The sequence below is a fragment of the Nerophis ophidion genome, linkage group LG18 (genome assembly GCF_033978795.1).
Source record: "Nerophis ophidion isolate RoL-2023_Sa linkage group LG18, RoL_Noph_v1.0, whole genome shotgun sequence".
Lineage (NCBI taxonomy): Eukaryota > Metazoa > Chordata > Actinopteri > Syngnathiformes > Syngnathidae > Nerophis > Nerophis ophidion.
In genome coordinates, this window is record NC_084628.1 from 37,861,656 (window position 1) to 37,880,760 (window position 19,105).

General features: G+C 37.7%; 1 protein-coding gene across 2 annotated transcripts in view; it reads left to right on the forward strand.

Annotated features, from left to right (window-relative positions):
- The window catches only part of cadm1b (cell adhesion molecule 1b), a 687,646-nt gene extending 672,392 nt beyond the window's left edge, over window positions 1-15,254 (forward strand). For both annotated transcript variants that reach the window (XM_061878075.1, XM_061878076.1), the window contains 2 exons: window positions 6,056-6,184; window positions 6,296-15,254. In XM_061878075.1, the coding sequence (XP_061734059.1) occupies window positions 6,056-6,184; window positions 6,296-6,414 (248 nt within the window). In that variant the 3' untranslated portion in view covers window positions 6,415-15,254. The remainder of the gene's footprint in view (window positions 1-6,055; window positions 6,185-6,295) is intronic.
- Window positions 15,255-19,105: the final 3,851 nt, after the last annotated feature.

Sequence of the window (19,105 nt, forward strand, 5' to 3'; positions counted from 1 at the left end):
ACTGGAAAAACAGTACGAAGTTTTTTTTTTTATTCTGGAAACTTAGCTGCCAGTTTTTCTATCGTAAAAAACTAATATACCGTCCTTTAATTTACAGGAAAACACCGTGAAAAAAACAATTGTCAAAAATTGGCACAGTAATCATTTTTTTCAAGTGACAGTAATATGCTGTAAAAGACAACGTAAAAGTATTGTCATTTTTATTCATTTGATGGGTACTTTGCTGTAAAGTAAAATATTTTTATTTAGATAAAAACATGTTTGGAAAGTATGATAATATACTGTAGTAATTTTGTTAAAAAATCAACTACAGTATTTTTTGGAGTATAAGTCGCTCCGGAGCATAAGTCGCACCTGCCGAAAATGCATGATAAAGAAGGAAAAAAACATATACAAGTCGCACTGGAGTATAAGTCGCATTTTTTGGGGGAAATTTATTTGATAAAACCAAACACCAAGAATAGACATTTGAAAGGCAATTTAAAATAAATAAAGAATAGTGAACAACAGGCTGAATAAGTGTACGTTATATGAGGCATAAATAACCAAATGAGAAGGTGTCTGGTATGTTAACCTAACATATTATGGTAAGAGTCATTCAAATAACTATAACATATAGAACATGCTATAAGTTTACCAAACAATCTGTCACTCCTAATCGCTAAATCCCATGAAATCTTATACGTCTAGTCTCTTACGTGAATTAGATAAATAATATTATTTGATATTTTACGGTAATGTGTTAATAATTTCACACATAAGTTGCTCCCGAGTATAAGTCGCACCCCTGGCCAAACTATGAAAAAAACTGTGACTTATAGTCCGAAAAACACGGTACATTTAGTGAGAAAATATTAAGTACTTTATAGACACATATCATATCCAAGCCAGATAAAATGATGTCGCGGGCCAGATCTGGCCCCCGGGCCTTGAGTTTGACACCTGTGCACTAACAGCATGACTGCTAAAGTTGACGATTTGGGGTTGTTCTGCCATTAACGGAGAATATTTTCGTCATTACAATCTGGTTTATCGGTTTTACAGGTAAATGACTTCCATACTGTAGCTTTAATTAGAATATGCCAGTTACCATGGCTCCGACTGAACAGAGACATGATGCAGCTCTATCTTTGCAGCTGTGTGATGTGTGAATGAATGTTTCATTAGAATGTTCTCACACACAATCAGACTGTACTTGACGCTCTGAAAGGAGACACATTGAGAAGAAAAAGACCACGCAGCACCATTGTCACTTTGAAACACAGTCCCTGCATGGGTTCACAGAGTCTTTTGCAAAGACAAACTAAATGCTTTAATAGTCTATTTGTGGGTGCTTTAGTTTAATAAGTTAACACATTTAGCATCCCCCTGGGAGAAAAAAAAATAGTGTCATTGTAGGATCAGTAAACAACATAAGATGGCATTTCTTTGAGCTGCACTTCTTTGTGGTTAGGTCACGAGACGTCGCTTGGAGGAAAAATAACAGTTTTATCTTTCGTCAGTCTGTTATTTAAATAGCTGCTACTTCCAACTGTATCGCTGTGTAAAATAGGCAGCAATTATTAATCAATTAAATGGAATGACTAGATTTGTTTTCAAAGCGTTGACTTATTTATTTATTACTGTTGCTACAATTAATTGTTTAGTGAGTATAACTAATAAGAATTTATTAAATTCAAACCGCATGGAGTGGCTGGAACTATAAATGGTGTGTGGGTGCCGTGATCTGTGTGGCGGCGAAGATCGGACAGATTGTTATTACAAATAAAAATGAAAAGATTAAAGCACACATGTTAAAAGTGCAATTTTAATGTAATGATGGGCATTTTACAGTAGGACTGCAGGTATCATTTTTTGTAGTTATCATGTAATCTATGGATTAGTTTGTTTGATTAATCGGATATAACACACTTAATTCCCTTATATAGTTGAAATAAACAACAGTATTTTTTTGCTTGACCTAACCCCAATTCTTTTGTTTCTTATTGATGGCCATGTTAGGGCAAACAAAAAAATACTGTTGTTTATTTCAACTATTATTATAATGGATATAACTATTGTTATATCCAGGGTTTTCCGCAGCGCTTTGTTGCTAAGGCGGCTGCCTTAACAACAAAGAGCCACCGCCTAAGCTACGGTTTTAACAAGCTGCTCCGCTTCGTTCTGTCTCTGTCAGTACTCTCTGCACACCCAGCATTGTCCCACCCACACAACCATCTGATTGGTTACACGCAGAGCGGTAACAGCCAATCGGCAGTGCGTATTTAGAGCGCATGTAGTCAGTGCTCGAGCAGGCAGAGAGGACAGACGGTGGAGTGAGCAGAAAGGTGTTTAGCAGGTGAGCATAATGCAGCGGACTCTCCCCAAATTATAATAAAAACTTCCAAGTCAACTACTAGTAAGATCACTATGAGCCTGTTGTCATTCTACAAACATAAGCGGCAGCTCAGCTCGCTCGCAGTCCTTGAGGTGAAGGTTAATTAACATTTAGCATAACGTTAGCTCATTTTGCGGTGTACATTTGTGTGTGTGTGTGTGTGTGTGTGTGTGTGTGTGTGTGTGTGTGTGTGTGTGTGTGTGTGTGTGTGTGTGTGTGTGTTACGGACAGCAAAGCCCTGTGTCTGAGAAAAGACAAGCATAATTGACCTACAAAAAAGTTATTTCACTTTACCTTTTTCTGTATAGATTGAGCTGTGTTGAAGCATTAAAAAGAACATTATGTTAAATGAAGAGTTTCTGTCTCTGATAGTTGATATAATAATGTGAGTGCATCATAAAGCCTACATGAACTCCATGGTGTTCTCCTATTGCTATTGTACTATTTTCAGCTATCGTTACATTAATAATTAGTAATGTAACAGCTTAGTTTTGAATGCAAGGGTCCCTGCTATCACATGTTGATAAAAAAATCAACTACAGGCTTCCCAAATGCTGTAATAAATTAAGCATGAAGAGTTGAGCATATGTCAGCATGTGGCCCCGCTTTTAACTCTTTTTTTCAAACGCTTATTGCAAACGCTCATCTACAGTAAGTTATTAATTTGACTTAGTCATTATTTTGTCTAGGTAAGTCAATATTTGTCAAAACAATGACATACTTAGTATCTCAGGTAACTGGGACTGTTTTGTTTTTACTTTACGGAAAAAATATCAAGATATAAGGCCATTCAGCCATTCAGCATACATAGTGGAAAACACAACCTAAAGTTGTAGGCTTCTTTACACGACGAAGCCGGCCTACTACACTACAGCCTGTAGTCTATAGTCGTCGTCCCCCCCAGGCTGTGGTAGCAGCGATGAGATGGAGACGTGACGGTAGTGACAGGCCAGATTACACTGTTCCTTACACCTAGCCCTTTCCCCGTCCGTCCGTCCACCGACCCTCCCCCCTGAAGAGACACCGCCTTAACTAAAGAAATTTCTGGGGGAAACACTAATATACAATTACTCGATTAATCAAACAAACTAATCCATAGATTACATGATAAATACAATAATTGATACCTGCAGTCCTACTGTAAAATGATATTGGTTTAAAATCTACAATTCAGGGGTGGCCAACCAGTCAAAGAGCCACTTTTTTTTTACCGTGTTACTGCAAAGAGCCACATCCTATACATGGGCACACACAAATATCACTCACTCACTCACACGCCCACGCCCAAACCTCTGCTCAGACAGATTTATTGTAAATGTCACATAGCAACATGACTCCTACAGTACTAAGACCACGGTCCAGTTCTTTTCAACAATTAACATTGTCTCACACACACACAAGCTCTCAGTTCAAACAAAGTCCACAAACAAAAATAAAAAAATTTTCTGTTACTATCCATGTTGCTTAGTGGGACTTTTGGCATTCCTTGTGACGCTGAAGATTTGAAGCTTTGAAATGCGCTAATGATATAAAAGGCAGAATGGCTTCAACAAGTCCATATGGACGCTACAGGGCGAGAGCTTGTTTGCTTTGTTTTGTTGAAATATAATTAACTTTTTTAGAGGCATTATTTATGTTTGCATTGTATACAAGAGGTTATTTGGAATATTTCTACCTTTGCACTTTTTCTAAAACCGTGAATGTTACAGAATATAAGTGTGACTTATTTTGTTAAACTGTCAAGCAGTGTTGGTGTTACCACATTTTGTGAGTCTTTTTACGCATTGAAATTAGGGCTCGATATATCGCAGGTTTGTTTCTTTGCGATATAGAAATGACTATATGGTGATATTGGAGTATATGTTCTCACACAGTTGCTTTTAGCTGCGGGCTCTTCTCACTCTTTCTTGTCTCTCCTTCTCAAATAAAACAAGCGCACCTCCTTACATACTTCCCATACTGTCACGTCATACATCACATACTGTACATTGCGGAGAAGAGAGGTAACAGCATGGGTAACGTTAGCTGTGATGCTAGCAGAGCCGTGCGAGTGGTAATACGAAAGAAAGAAAATGCGAATCTGGTAAGAAATTAACGAAGAATTAATTCCCAAGAAAAACACAAGGGGTCCATTGTCTGGCGGTGGTTTGGCTTCAAGTGGGAATATGTCGAACAGACAACTGTAATATGTCAAGTGTGCGGGAAAAATGTTGCAACCAAAAGTAGCATTACTGCTAATATGTAGCATCATTTGAAAAGTCACTTGCTAGAGAAGGAAGAGTTCTTACTCCGCATGTCAACATCTCCGTTCGGTGCCACACCAACAAAATGCCAAGGCAACCAGTTCCAGATCAATACCGTATGAAAAAAATAGTCAAATACAAAAGGAGATAACGTCCGCAGGAACCTACCACATAACGAAGGACATACACTATTTGATTTCCTATTATGCAGCTAATTTTTATGTGACAGTTATTGAATATCTTGTGACATCTTGCACAAAAGTGCACTTTATCGTTCTGTACAAAAAGTGCACTTTACTTTAGTGTTGTTTTGATATGTCATCTTAGTGACATCATGCACAAAAGTGCAAAAGCTTGTTTTAAAATGTATTGACAATCTTGCACTTTGTTTTGAAATGACATGAATGTTTGTGCCACAGCTTAATAACTGTTTAATAAATACACTTTTGCTAAATTGACTTAGTTGTGATTTCCCTCTCTGCATGAAAGTTTAAAAGTAGCATATATTAATGCAGTATGAAGAAGAATGTTTTAATGTAGACACATAGAATCATCATACTGCTGTGATTATATGCATCGAGTGCTCATTCAAGGCTAAGGCAAAATATCCAGATATATATGGTGTATCGTGACATGGCCTAAAAATATCCATCCATCCATTTTCTACCGCTTATATCGAGATATTAAAAAGGCTGTATCCCCCAGGCCTAATCAGAATATATAAAAATCGCGATTTATCTAAATTTTTGTTTCATCTAACCACAGAACTTCCCTCCAGAAGGTCTTATCTTTGTCCATGTGATGTCAGATGAAACTAAAATTGAGCTGTTTGGCTAACATACCCAGCAATAGGTGGAGAAAAAGTGAGGCCTTTAATCCCAGGAACACCATTCCTACCGTCAAGGTTTTAAAATGGACATCCCAAAGTCCTGACTTAAACGTGTGGACAATGCTGAAGAAACAAGTCCATATTACAAAACCAACACATTTTGCTGAACTGCACCAATTTTGTGGTCAAAAATTCAAGCAGAAGCTTGTGGGCGGCTACCAAAAGCACCCTATTGCAGTGAAACCTGCCAAGTGACATGTAAGCAAATATTAACATTGCTGTATGTATACTTTTGACCCAGCAGATTTGCTCACATGTTCAGTAGACTCATAATAAATTCATAAAAGAACCATACTTCATGAATGTTGTTTGTGATCACAAAAAAATAAGAGTTGCAGAAATGATTGGAAACTCAAGACAGCCATGACATGATGTATGTCAACTTTCTACCACCCCTAATGTTTATGCTGCCTCTCCATATTTAAGACATGGTATGTGTTATATTCCAAGCCATTGTTTACTGTATACATGTGATTGATGAAGGCAAATTACAAGTGAAGCTGACTGTTTGATTCACACGTGGTCAATTTGCTACTGTCTTTTCAGACTCTCGAGCCGGCGAGGGGGCGCCGCCCAAAATCGACCACGCCGTCATCGGCGGGGTGGTTGCCGTAGTGATGTTTGCCATCCTCTGCGCGCTCATTGTCCTTGGTCGATACTTTGCCAGACACAAAGGTAACGCGTGGCCAATCGTACTTGATCATGAACTCATCTCTCGGTTTAAGCCTTGTTTTGCTGTGCGGTGGGATGGAGTCGCATTTTTTTAATACCGGCGTTCATGTGCAGGCACCTACTTCACGCACGAAGCCAAAGGAGCGGACGACGCCGCCGACGCCGACACGGCCATCATCAACGCCGAGGGTGGACACAACAACACAGATGAGAAAAAGGAGTATTACATCTAAAAGTAAAAAAGTGGAGCTATTGGGTCAAACTTTGATTAGGTTGATTGTTAGGGGGAGGGGCCAGACTTAATGAGGATGACCTGGGACTGGCATGGCCACATGTTAAGAAGAGTCTCCTTTCTAAACCCTTTCTGGACTGCTGGGGCCGAGATATTATGTACAGTTTCTTTATTTTACAGACAATTTTGTGCCTTGTTCTATTTCTTTTGTCCCTCCCACATGCTTGTTGCTTTAGATATTTTAACATGGACTGTTTTGGGCAAGATGATCGTGGCCTGTGTGTGTGTGTGTGTGTGTGTGCGTGCGAGCTTGGAGTTTGTCGCCTTGCACAAATATAATACTCATCATCATTGGGTTTTTTTTTTTAACGTTTTTTTTTTTATTTGCAAGTCATCTTAAAGATTTTTTTTTTTGCAAGTCATCTTAAAGGTTAACAACCTGGACACAGTGTCAACACATTCATATCTAACGGACCAGAGGCCAGCTCTTGCTGTGATTTCATAACTCTTGCTGCTCAAAAATGTCTGCCGGGTGTTTCGGGTTTACATGCTGACAAAAAGCCACTTTATTAGGTAGACTGCAAAAACTGAAACCTAAGTAAGACGAAATTTCGCAAATAATGGGGATATTTGCTTATTTTCTGTCCGATAAGATAATTCTTCTCACTAAGCAGATTTTATGTTAGAGTTTTTACTCGTTTTAAGGGTTTTAGCCCTAAATGATCTCAGTAAGATATTACAGCTTGTTGCAGAAATGTTATGACCTATATTGAGTAAAACATGGAACTGTTACAAAGCTGTGTCATCAACCATCATTCATCGTACCATGAATTGATAAATGTGTACCCCGACTTTAACAAGTTGAAAAACGTATTCGGGTGTTACCATTTAGTGGTCAATTGTACGGAATATGTACTGTACTGTGCAATCTACACCGCAAAAACTGAAATCTAAGTAAGCTTAAATATCTCAAATAAGAGTGATATTTGCTTGTTTTCTGTCTGATAGGATCATTTTTCTCACTAAGCAGATTTTATGTTAAAAGTGTTGTAATTGTTTTAAGGGTTTTGGCCCTAAATTATCTCAGTAAGATATTACAGCTTGTTGCTGAGATGTTATGACCTATATTGAGTAAAACATGCTTGAAACTACAATATCAAGTGTTGCAAAGCCGTGTGATCTACACTCACAAGTATAAAACTACTTTTTTTAAAAGTAATACTTTCCTATTTCAAGCATGAAAAAAGACTTCTCATAATTAAAACAGATGACATCCCTTTGCTTTTTTTTTTCAATGAAACAGTAGAAAATAGGTACTCCTATAGTAGTACAGTTGGCAGAGTACAGTAAACTGACAGTTAATATTTAAACATGTGACATTTTTAACAATTTTCAAAAGAAAAGGTTCGTGCACATTCAGATGAATTGTTCAAAATTACAATTTTGGCCGGGCTGTATATATGCGCACTAATTGACTGCAAGAGCACGCGCGATGATGTCATGTTGTCGATGGAAAAATGCATTTTTAGACCGTATGATTTGCCTGAGCGGCTAGGAGACCCTGAGAGTAACAAGCGCTTGCCTTGTTGGCTTTTCATTAAGAACATTAAATGAGTTTTTAGTATAAGTTTGCTGGTTTCAAGAAATTTAATATCATTATTTCAAGATAATGGCACTAGCATTTACTTCATTTAACAATATTTTTCAACATATTGAGCAAAAAGGTCTCATATTTTTTTTTCTACCAAGAAAAGTGCACTTGTTATTAGTGAGAATATACTTATTTTAAGGTATTTTGGGGTTCATTGAGGTTAGCTCATTTTACTTGTTTTAAAAAGTCTTGATAAGCCGAATTTTCTTGTTCTATTGGTAGATAATATTGCTAAGTTCAAGTAAAATACCCCTCATTTTTGTATTTTTTTTTCTTGTTTTTGAAGACTGACTTTTTGCAGTGTACACCTTATCATCGTCGGACAAAGGCAGTTACTTTACATCATCCCTAGAGACCTTTTAAGACCTGCTGGATCCCCTAGAATTATTATTATTTTTTCAATTTAATGTATGGTCATCCCTCATTTATCGCTGTTAATTGGTTCCAAAAAAACTAGTAGGAATCATTAGTCAAATATTTTAATTGCTAGAGCATAAAAAGTCAGTTTAAGAGACATATAGATATAAAATAACAACCTTTAATCACCGTTACACTCTTTTGATCCAATATTGTAATGGTGCCTGACAGAGGCTGAGCCAATCAGTGGCCATGATACTCAACGGCCTGCTCTGAAATCTAAAAATCTAAATACTACAGTAGAGGAGTCTACTGTAGTATTTAGATTTTTTTTTGTTTATTTAGCCATGTGCATCCTTGAAAATGCTTCCTTTAGGACCAGAAAAAATCTAGAAAATTAAAAAACTGACGAATTCTAAGTGAGGTGTGGCATCTTGCTTCAAAGTTGTCAGTTTTTTTACCGAATAAAGTGGCTGGCGAGTCCGTTGTTTTTGATTTTTATTGAGTCGTCTGTGCAGATTTGAAGAAAGCGGTTTACTCTCGATAGCTATGAGGTGATTTTAGGTATACTGTTTGTGTAAAGTGGCACTGCTGTGATGCACCGCGAGTGCAAATGTTCAGTATTGATCGTCAATAGTTTTGTCAAGTTGGATGTTTTGAAATGATCATCGGAGAACGTTAGAATTGCAAAATGCACTAGATTAACATGTGGTCCGAAATAAAACAACATTCCAATCTTGCTACTTTCATCAGTCAATCTTTTCCTTCATTTTTCAAGGCAGTGGTCCCAAAATGTAATTATTCGTACTTCCACTTGCCTGATCAAAAATACAATATGCTCCACTCTTTGGGGAGGTACGTTGGTTTTAAGGTTACAGTTTGGTTCATTTTTAGCGTAAAAAAAAAACCCAACATATACTGTACTTTTCAGATTATAGGTCGCTCCGGAGTATACCTGCCAAAAATGCTTACTAAAAAAGGGAAAAAAACATATATAAGTCGCATTTTTGGGGGAAATTTATTTGATAAAACCCAACACCAAGAATAGACATTTGAAAGGCAATTTAAAATAAATAAAGAATAGTGAACAACAGGCTGAATAAGTGTACGTTATATGAGGCATAAATAACCAACTGAGAAGGTGCCTAACCTAACATATTATGGTAAGAGTCATTCAAATAACTATAACATATAGAACATGCTATACCTTTACCAAACAATCTGTCACTACTAATCGATAAATCCCATGAAATCTTCTTCCTCGATGTCGCTTCTAAACAACTCTGCCAACTCCAAAGGTATGCGCCGCTTCCTCTTGTCGTTTTCTGCTGCATATTTCACTATTTCCATCTTGTAATCTGCATTACAATCTGTACATGATTTCCTTTTCGGTGCCATTTTCGTTCAGCCCTTCTCAGTTTTTATAAATTACCGCCAACGATGAAATGATCCATTTTAATAGCTACGGCAGTAGCATATAGCATATAGCAGTTAGCATCCCATGACCCTCCCCCGCCGAATTCTTATTGGTTGACGTGTGTGTGACGATTGCTGACAATTTCTTATTCTCTTCCGCGAATGAGATATATAATATTTGATATTGTGTAATCCATCCATCTATCCATCTTCTTCCGCTTATCCGAGGTTGGGTCGCGGGGGCAACAGCCTAAGCAGGGAAACCCAGACTTCCTTCTCCCCAGCCACTTCGTCTAGCTCTTCCCGAGGAATCCCGAGGCGTTCCCAGGCCAGCCGGGAGACAGTCTTCCCAACGTGTCCTGGGTCTTCCCCGTGGCCTCTTACCGGTTGGACGTGCCCTAAACACCTCCCCATGGAGGCGTTCGGGTGGCATCCTGACCAGATGCCCGGACCACTTCATCTGGCTCCTCTCGATGTGAAGGAGCAGCGGCTTTACTTTGAGTTCCTCCCAGATGACAGAGCTTCTCACCCTATCTCTAAGGGAGAGCCCCGCCACACGGCGGAGGAAACTCATTTCGGCCGCTTGTACCCGTGATCTTATCCTTTCGGTCATGATCCAAAGCTCATGACCATAGGTGAGGATGGGAACGTAGATCGACCGGTAAATTGAGAGCTTTGCCTTCCGGCTCAGCTCCTTCTTCACCACAACGGATCGGTACAAGGTCTGCATTACTGAAGACGCCGCGTCGATCTCATGATCCACTCTTCCCGCACTCGTGAACAAGACTCCCAGGCACTTGAACTCCTCCACTTGGGGCAGGGTCTAATCCCCTACCCGGAGATGGCATTCCACCTTTTTCCGTGCGAGAACCATGGACTCGGACTTGGAGGTGCCGATTCTCATTCCGGTCGCTTCACACTCGGCTGCGAACCGATCCAATGAGAGCTGAACATCCCGGTCAGATGAAGCCATCAGGACCACATCATCTGCAAAAAGCAGAGACCTAATCCTGCGGTCACCAAACCGGATCCCCTCAACGCCTTGACTGCGCCTAGAAATTCTGTCCATAAAAGTTATGAACAGAGTCGGTGACAAAGGACAGCCTTGGCGGAGTCCAACCCTCACTGGAAATGTGTTCGACTTACTGCCGGCAATGTGGACCAAGCTCTGGCACTGATCATACAGGGAGCGGACCGCCACAATAAAACAGTCCGATACCCCATACTCTCTGAGCATATTGTGTAATCTGCAGTACATAATTTCTTTTTCGGTGCCATTTTCGTTCAGCCCTTCTCAGTTTTTATAGGTTACCGCCAACGATGAAATGATCAATTTTAATAGCTACGGCAGTAGCATATAGCAGTTAGCATTCCATGACCAACAATGCACTTCTGCCATGACCCTCCCCTGCCAAATTCTTATTGGTTGACGTGTGTGTGAAGATTGCTGACATTTTCTTTGTCTCTTTCGCGGAAGAAACAAATAATATTATTTGATATTTTACGGTAATGTGTTAATAATTTAACACAAATAGCTCCGAAAAATATGTCGTACCCATCGCCCAAAAAAAAAAATGTGACTTATAGTCCGAAAAATACGGTATTTAGGTCTCAGTGCTTAACTTCGCCAAATTCATGCTCCTCCTCATCAGATACAAGGGGGAGGATTTGTTCATTCCAACATGGTTAAAACTCCCACCGTGTCTTTTCTCATTAATAATTGTGGATTATTGTGTGATATTTATTACCCGAGAGATGGGCGGATCAAAAGCAAATATTGTCTGAAGATTTCCTGTCAGTCGACAGCAGGATGATTATGTTGAGTCTCACAGATGACTTGAAGAAATATATACCCTCCGGTAGTCGCTCATAAAAATCCTATGAAAATATATTAAAACATGAAATCCATCACATTTCGTACCACCCACATGCTCTACCCAATATGATAATTACGCATGTGAGCATTAATAAAAAAAAAGTCCACTTTGCACACTCACTCTGAATATTTGTCGCAGTGTGGATGAACGTATTGCTTCATTTTCCAAAGCTGCATGTTTGTGGTATGTCAAATACGGGACAGACAGATCCAAAATATTGACAACATTACTAGACTCAGCTCCACATTGTTGCTGCCATTTATAAACCAGAGGAGAAAATGGCATTGAATCAGTGAAAAAGTGAATTTTTTGACACGTTACCTTTAGGCTGTCTTTGATTGAACTTGAAAGGCTGACTGCACCATCAAGTTGTCAAGCAATTTAAAAAAAATCCCCCCAAAAAAATCACATTCTTACTGTCGCCCAACCACCTCAAACCTTCACTTTATGTTTCAGAACATAAAGGCTGTCCCTGCTAGTTATTACGACACTGAAACATATAGGATAACCACTGCCTTAATGCCACCTCCTGGTACGTATCGCTGGTAAGGAAGGACGTATGTAGTGCCTTCTTTCATTCCGAGGCATACGCTTGGTTGTACAGAATCGGTATGTACACTTCAAAGTATATCTTGTATATTTGTGTCCTCTTTCTAAACAAAAGGCGTCGTCGCACCATAAAACCTGTATTAGCATCAGCAGCTGCAGTGGTGTTGTACAAAAGCTTGGATGAGCAGAGATGTTGTATTTATTATGTATTAAATTGATGATTCCAAATGTTAATTTGATGAGTAATTGTTATTTATTTGGAAGTGTGATAGGCCTGAGTGAGGGAAGTACAGTGGATATAGAAAGTGAGGACACCCGTTTAAAGATTAACATGGTCTGATGTAGAATAAATGAATATTACTTATGTGAATAGTTGCTAAAACCTTAATACTTTTGGAATATTGAACCAATTTTTTTCTTCATATTTGTAATAATTTCTAAAGGCTTACTGTAAAAACACGACCACAACAACTCCAATCATGCTTATTTTCATTAAGCTCAAGTCTGCTGCGAGATATAGCTGAATAATTTCAGCACAAAATCATATTTGAGAATCTGTACGACAGGCCTGGAAAATTATTTTGCCTCGGGGGCCAAATTTAGCGAAAAAAAATGTGTCTGGGTGCCGGTATATCTATTTTTAGGAACACTAATACAAAACCTCACAATAATGTCTGATTAAATGCTAATAACGTTATGACAGACCGCCTTAAAAAACGGGAATGGAATTTTATTTTTTTTTACTGAATGAGACACCCAGTACGTACATGAAAATAAAGAATCTGGGATTAACAATATTAACTATGACCGATTAAACACTGAATATTGACAACATATGTAATTAACTATGACCGATAAAACACTGAATATTGACAACATATGTACAGGTATATGACATACTTGAAAATATATACACCCCCGCTACCCCTAAAACATAGATTACAATAGTAACTAATTAGATTGCCATGGTAACTAATTAGTTTACTATACTAACTAATTAGATTGTCATAGTAACTAATTAGATTACCATAGTAAGTAATTAGATTACCATAGTAACTAATTGGATTGCCATAGTAACTAGTATACCGTGGAGGAAGAAGAATACTGAGTTGCATCCCAAGAACACCATACCTACTGTGAAGCATGGGGGTGGAAACATCATGCTTTGGGGCTGTTTTTATGCTAAGGGGACAGGACGATTGATCCGTGTTAAGGAAAGAATGAATTGCACAATCGGTGGCTGACTAAATACTTTTTTGCCCCACTGTATGCGCCACACTGTGAACCCACACCAAACAAGAATGACAAACATATTTCGGGAGAACATCCGCACCGTAACACAACATAAACACAACAGAACAAATACCCAGAACCCCTTGCAGCACTAACTCTTCCGGGACGCTACAATATACACCTCCCGCTATCCCCTACCTCGCCCACCTCAACCTCCTCATGCTTTCTCAGCGAGAGCATATCCCAAATTCCAAGCTGCTGTTTTGAGGCATGTTAAAAACAATAATGCACTTTGTGACTTCAATAATAAATATGGCAGTGCCATGTTGGCATTGGCATTTTTTTTCCGTAACTTGAGTTGATTTATTTTGGAAAACCTTGTTACATTGTTTCATGCATCCAGCGGGGCATGACAACAAAATTAGGCATAATAATGTGTTCATTCCCCGACTGTATATATCGGTATCGGTTGATATCGGAATCGGTAATTAAGAGTTGGAGAATATCGGAATATTGGCAAAAAAGCCATTATCTGAAATCTCTATAAAGTACATATATTTTGCATGCCAAAGTATATTTTTGAATTACAATTTTTTTTTTTTAAGTGTTCACAATATTTAACATTTTCCCTCTTAATTAATTACTTTTTCTAATGAATCAAAAGTGCATGACATAGTGTCTCATTCGACTCACCTCCATGCCTCCATGGGTTTATCGGTGCGAGCTGTCCAGGATGCAGTCGGCCATTCGCCCAAAGTCCCCTGGGATAGGCTCCAGCTATAGGCTCCAGCTCGCCCAAAGTCCTCAACTGGAAAAGCAGTAAAAAAAAATGAATGAATGGATTTGTTGTGGCCTGAAATTTTTTTGCATCATTCGACTATTTCAATAGGTATGTGTTCATTTTCTCTATCCACTGCCAACATGATAATAAAAATACAATTTAGGTCAATTTTTTTTCTGGATTTGAGATTTTGGGTGTCATGGAAAAAGTCATCATGCATGTTTTCCGCCTTGCTTTTTTTTTCTTTTTTTCTAAGGATGACTTCTCCATGTAATTTACGCCACATCGCCCGAATCCTATTTTGTTTGTCTTTTTTTTTTTACTACTTGATGTATATTAGTATATTTGTGTTTACTCTCTCAGGTTCATGAGTGTTAATAGTTGTGTTTTTGCATCTCAGGTAGATTGCAAATGTAAACGGCCCCGAGTATTTACTGTACTTGTAGTACCGCAGCTATTCAAACCAGTGATGAACTTTCAAGATGTACATGTATTTCTCAGCTGTGTGTGTGTTCTTGATTAATATGGTGCACTGTCACAGTAAATATGGTTTTGCATAGACCTAGATCACAAAGAAAGAACTAGATTTGTTAAGCGGAAAAAACACCACGTGTACAGTCAGTGTTTATAAAAGTTCCTTGCTCATCCGGTAACGTTTATTTGGTCAAATGTTTGCATTGAGCCTCATCATCATAGACAAAGCGAAAAAAAAGATTGTGTATTTACTGTGACATGGAGTACAATCTGTAACGAGTCTTGGATATTTGAACGACGAACCCGGGGGAAAGGTTCGGGGGAGGGTTAATCTTAAAAGATTCTTCCTTGACCAAGGCGGCTATTTTTCTTTTGTGCAGTGAAGAAATTGTTTCTGTTATGGCCATGCATATTTTGTATTGGTTGGCAAACATTTTTACAAATGGAAAAAAAAAAAAAAAACTGAAGAGTACTTGTCTTAATAAAATATGTTCAAAGTCGTACGTTGTTGTGGTTTTGTTTTGTCTCTTTAGGAAAATTTATTTTTTTTGCTTCCCCTACAGCTTCGCGCCACTAACACAAGCAGTTTTTGTTTTTTATAGCGGTTTCTAACAGCCAACTTAAAGTCCCCAATTGGTTTTCTTCTGTTTTGTTAATGTAAAGCGTCTTTGAGTACTTAGAAAAAAGTACTATATGAATTTGGTGTATTATTATTAGAGATGTTCGATAATATCGGACTGACGATATCGGACGATAAATGGTTTAAAATGTAATATCAGAAATTATCGGTATTGGTTTCGAAAAGTAAAATTTATGACTTTTTAAAACGCCGCTGTGTACACGGAGAAGTACAGAGCGCCAATAAACCTTAAAGGCACTGCCTTTGCATGCCGGCCCAATCAAATAATATTTACGGCTTTTCACACACACAAGTGAATGCAACGCATACTTGGTCAACAGCCATACAGGTCACACTGAGGGTGGCCGTATAAACAACTTTAACACTGTTACAAAAATGTGCCACAATGTCAACCCACACCAAACAAGAATGACAAACACATTTTGGGGGAACATCCTCACCGCAACACAACAGAACAAATACCCCGAACCCCTTGCAGCACAAATTTTTCCGGGACGCCAATACCCCCTCATAGTCTCTCCCTGAGAGACTATGAGTTTCTACTTAGTTTGCTTTGACAAAAAGGGCAGAAAACAAACAAACAAAACACTAAAAAAAAAAAAAAAAACGTACAATTGACAGAGAAATTTGAAGTTGACGCAGACTCTAGAGATTTAAGCGTTAAGTAATCTATGTATGACCTGGCACACCATTATTATAATTTCATGACTGAAGCAAAAAACTTTTCACACTTTTATACTGAAATAAATACACCTACAACTTATTAAACACAAATATAGAAAAAAAAATACTGGAAAGGGTAAAGTTTTGATCCATTAAGGAAAAAAGAAAGTAAAATGAATGTTAAAACTAAATTAATAAAGCTGTTTTGTAACTCAGAGGGTTTCTCTTTCAAAAAGTCTGGATTTTTCTGTCACACAGTCGGGATTTTTTCTGTCACACAGTCGTGATTTTTTCCGTCAAAAAGTCTGGATTTTTTCTGTCACAAAGGGGGGATTGTTTCTGTCAGAAAGTCTGGATTTTTTCTGTCACAAAATCAGGAATTTTACTGTCACAAAGTAGGGATTTTTTTCTGCCAAAAGTCAGGATTTTTTTCTGCCACAAAGTCAGGATTTTTTTCTGCCACAAAGTCGGAATTTTTTTCTGTCAAAAAGTTGTGATTTTTCTCTGATAAAAAGTTGTGATTTTTTCCGTCAAATGGTCAGCATTTTTCTGTCAAAAAGTCAGGAATTTCTCTGTTAAAAAGTTGTGATTTTTTTCAATCAAAAAGTCCTGATTTTCTTTTAAAAACTTGTAATTTTTTCCGTCAAAAAGTCAGCATTTTTCTGTCAAAAAGTCAGGATTTTTCTCTGTTAAAGTCAGGATTTTTTTCTGTCAAAAAGTCGGGATTTTTCTCTGATAAAATTTGTGATTTTTTCCGTCAAATGGTCAGCATTTTTCTGTCAAAAAGTCAGGATTTTTCTCTGTTAAAAAGTTGTGATTTTTTTCCGTCAAAAAGTATGCGTTTTTTGGTTAAAAAGTCCTGATTTTTCTGTTAAAAAGTAGTAATTTTTTCCGTCAAAAAGTCAGGATTTTTCTCTGTTAAAGTCAGGATTTTTTTCCGTCAAAAAGTCAGGATTTTTCTCAGTTAAAGTGAGGATTTTTTTCCGTCAAAAAGTCAGGACTTTTCTCTGTTACAGTCGGGATTTTTTTCCGTCAGAAAGTCAGGATTTTTCTCTGTTAAAGTCGGGATTTTTGTCCGTCAAAAAGTCAGGATTTTTTACTTAATTTATGAATCAAACAAGTGTTGCATACGTTTTTATTGAACAGGTATGTGCTTCCGGATTATACCTCGCGCGTTGAGACAGACGCATGTGCGATACGAAGTGTCCCCTCCTGCGCACACACCCCCATCAGAGATCTGGTTTTCAATCACATAACTCAGGTGTGTTTGTCTGAATTTTTAAAAACCAAATATAATCCAATGAAGGGGTTTCCAAGGGCTGGAGAATGCATATTTAGAGACAAACTATTTGAAAAATCGGACTAGTTTAGTGCAAGGTCACTTGTGACCAGCAATGTTCCCGCTAATATGGTATTAGCTCAGCACACTTTAAACCTTGGCTGAGCAGGCACTAGAAATGGTACCTCTTAGTGGGGCTGGATGATTATGGCAAACATTATAATCACAATTGTTTTTTATTGATATTGAACTCACGATTAGTAGCACGATTATTCATTGTTTGAAAACATGAGTTTTTATTGTACCAACAAAACTAAATTTTTAAATGTAGTTTAAATAACAATGAATATAAATTAGCAACATATGAACAAGTAAAATAATAATATTAGTAACAACAATACATTAAAAGTAACAATAGCAATACAATTTAAAAATAACATTCAGTTTTTCAGGGTTATTTTTTTACTCAGTATTTAACTTTTTACACTTATTTTACCACTAAAGAGTGTGTGCTTTTTGTGTCAAAATTACAATTTAATAAAATGCAAAAATCCTTTCATTGTTGCAAAACATTTTAAGGCAATTTTGACCAATATTTTAGGTTAATGCATTATATTTTGTAAAAGCTTTAAATACATTATGCCTGCGTGAAGTACTTTTCTGAAACCTTTATTTTCTTAGCACAGTCAGAGCGAATGTTGCGCACAGCGCTGCTATTGTGAAAGGAGAAGAAGTGTGTTGCTGTTCTGAGTTTTTTTTCTGTCAAAATGTCTGGATTTTTTCTGTCACAAAGTCAGAATTTTTTCTGTCACAAAGTTGGAATTTTTTCTGCCAAAAAGTAGGGATTTTTTCTGCCAAAAAGTCAGGAATTTTTCTGTCAAAGTCTAGATTTTTTCTGTCAAAAAGTCTGGATTTTTTCTGTCAAAAAGTTGGGATTTTTTCTGCCAAAAATTCAGAATTTTTTCTGTCAAAAAGTCAGGATTTTTTTCTGTCGAAAAGTCTGGATTGTTCTCTGTTAAAAGTCAGGATTTTTTCCGTTAAAAAGCCGTATTTTTTTCCATCAAAAAGTGGTAATTTTTCTGCCAAAAAGTCAGGATTTTTTCGTGTTAAAAAGTTGTGATTTTTCTCGTCAAAAAGTCTGTATTTTTTTCTGCCACAAAGTAGGGATTTTTTCTGCCGAAAAGTGAGGATTTTTTCCGACAAAAAGTCGGGATTTTTTCTGTCAAAAAGTCGGAATTTCTCTCTGTTAAAAGTCGGGATTTTTTTCCGTCAAAAAGTTGTCATTTTTCTGTCAAAAAGTCTGAAATTTCTGCGTTAAAAAGTCGGGATTTTTTTATTTAATTTATGAATCAAATTGAGATTCATAAATGGTATGCGGTGAGCCGAGTGGGCCACTTTTGGTAAGCAGAACTGGCGCTGCTGGATAAACTGAACGATAAGGCGCCCGATGACATTTTTATTGAACGGTATCTGCTTCCGGGTTATATCTCGCGCGTTGAGACTGACGCGTGTGCGATACGAAGTGTCCCCTCCTGCACACACACCCTCTCCAGAGATCTGGTTTCAAATTGTATAGCCCAGGTTTGTTACTCTGACTTTTTAAAAAACAAAGATGAATATTTGGAGACAAACTGTTTGAGAAATCAGACGAGTTTAGTGCATGGTCACTTGTGACCAGCAATGTCCCCGCTAACATGTTATTAGCTCAGCACACTCTAAACCTTGGCTGAGCTGGTACTAGAAATGGTACCTCTTAGTAGGGCTGGACGATT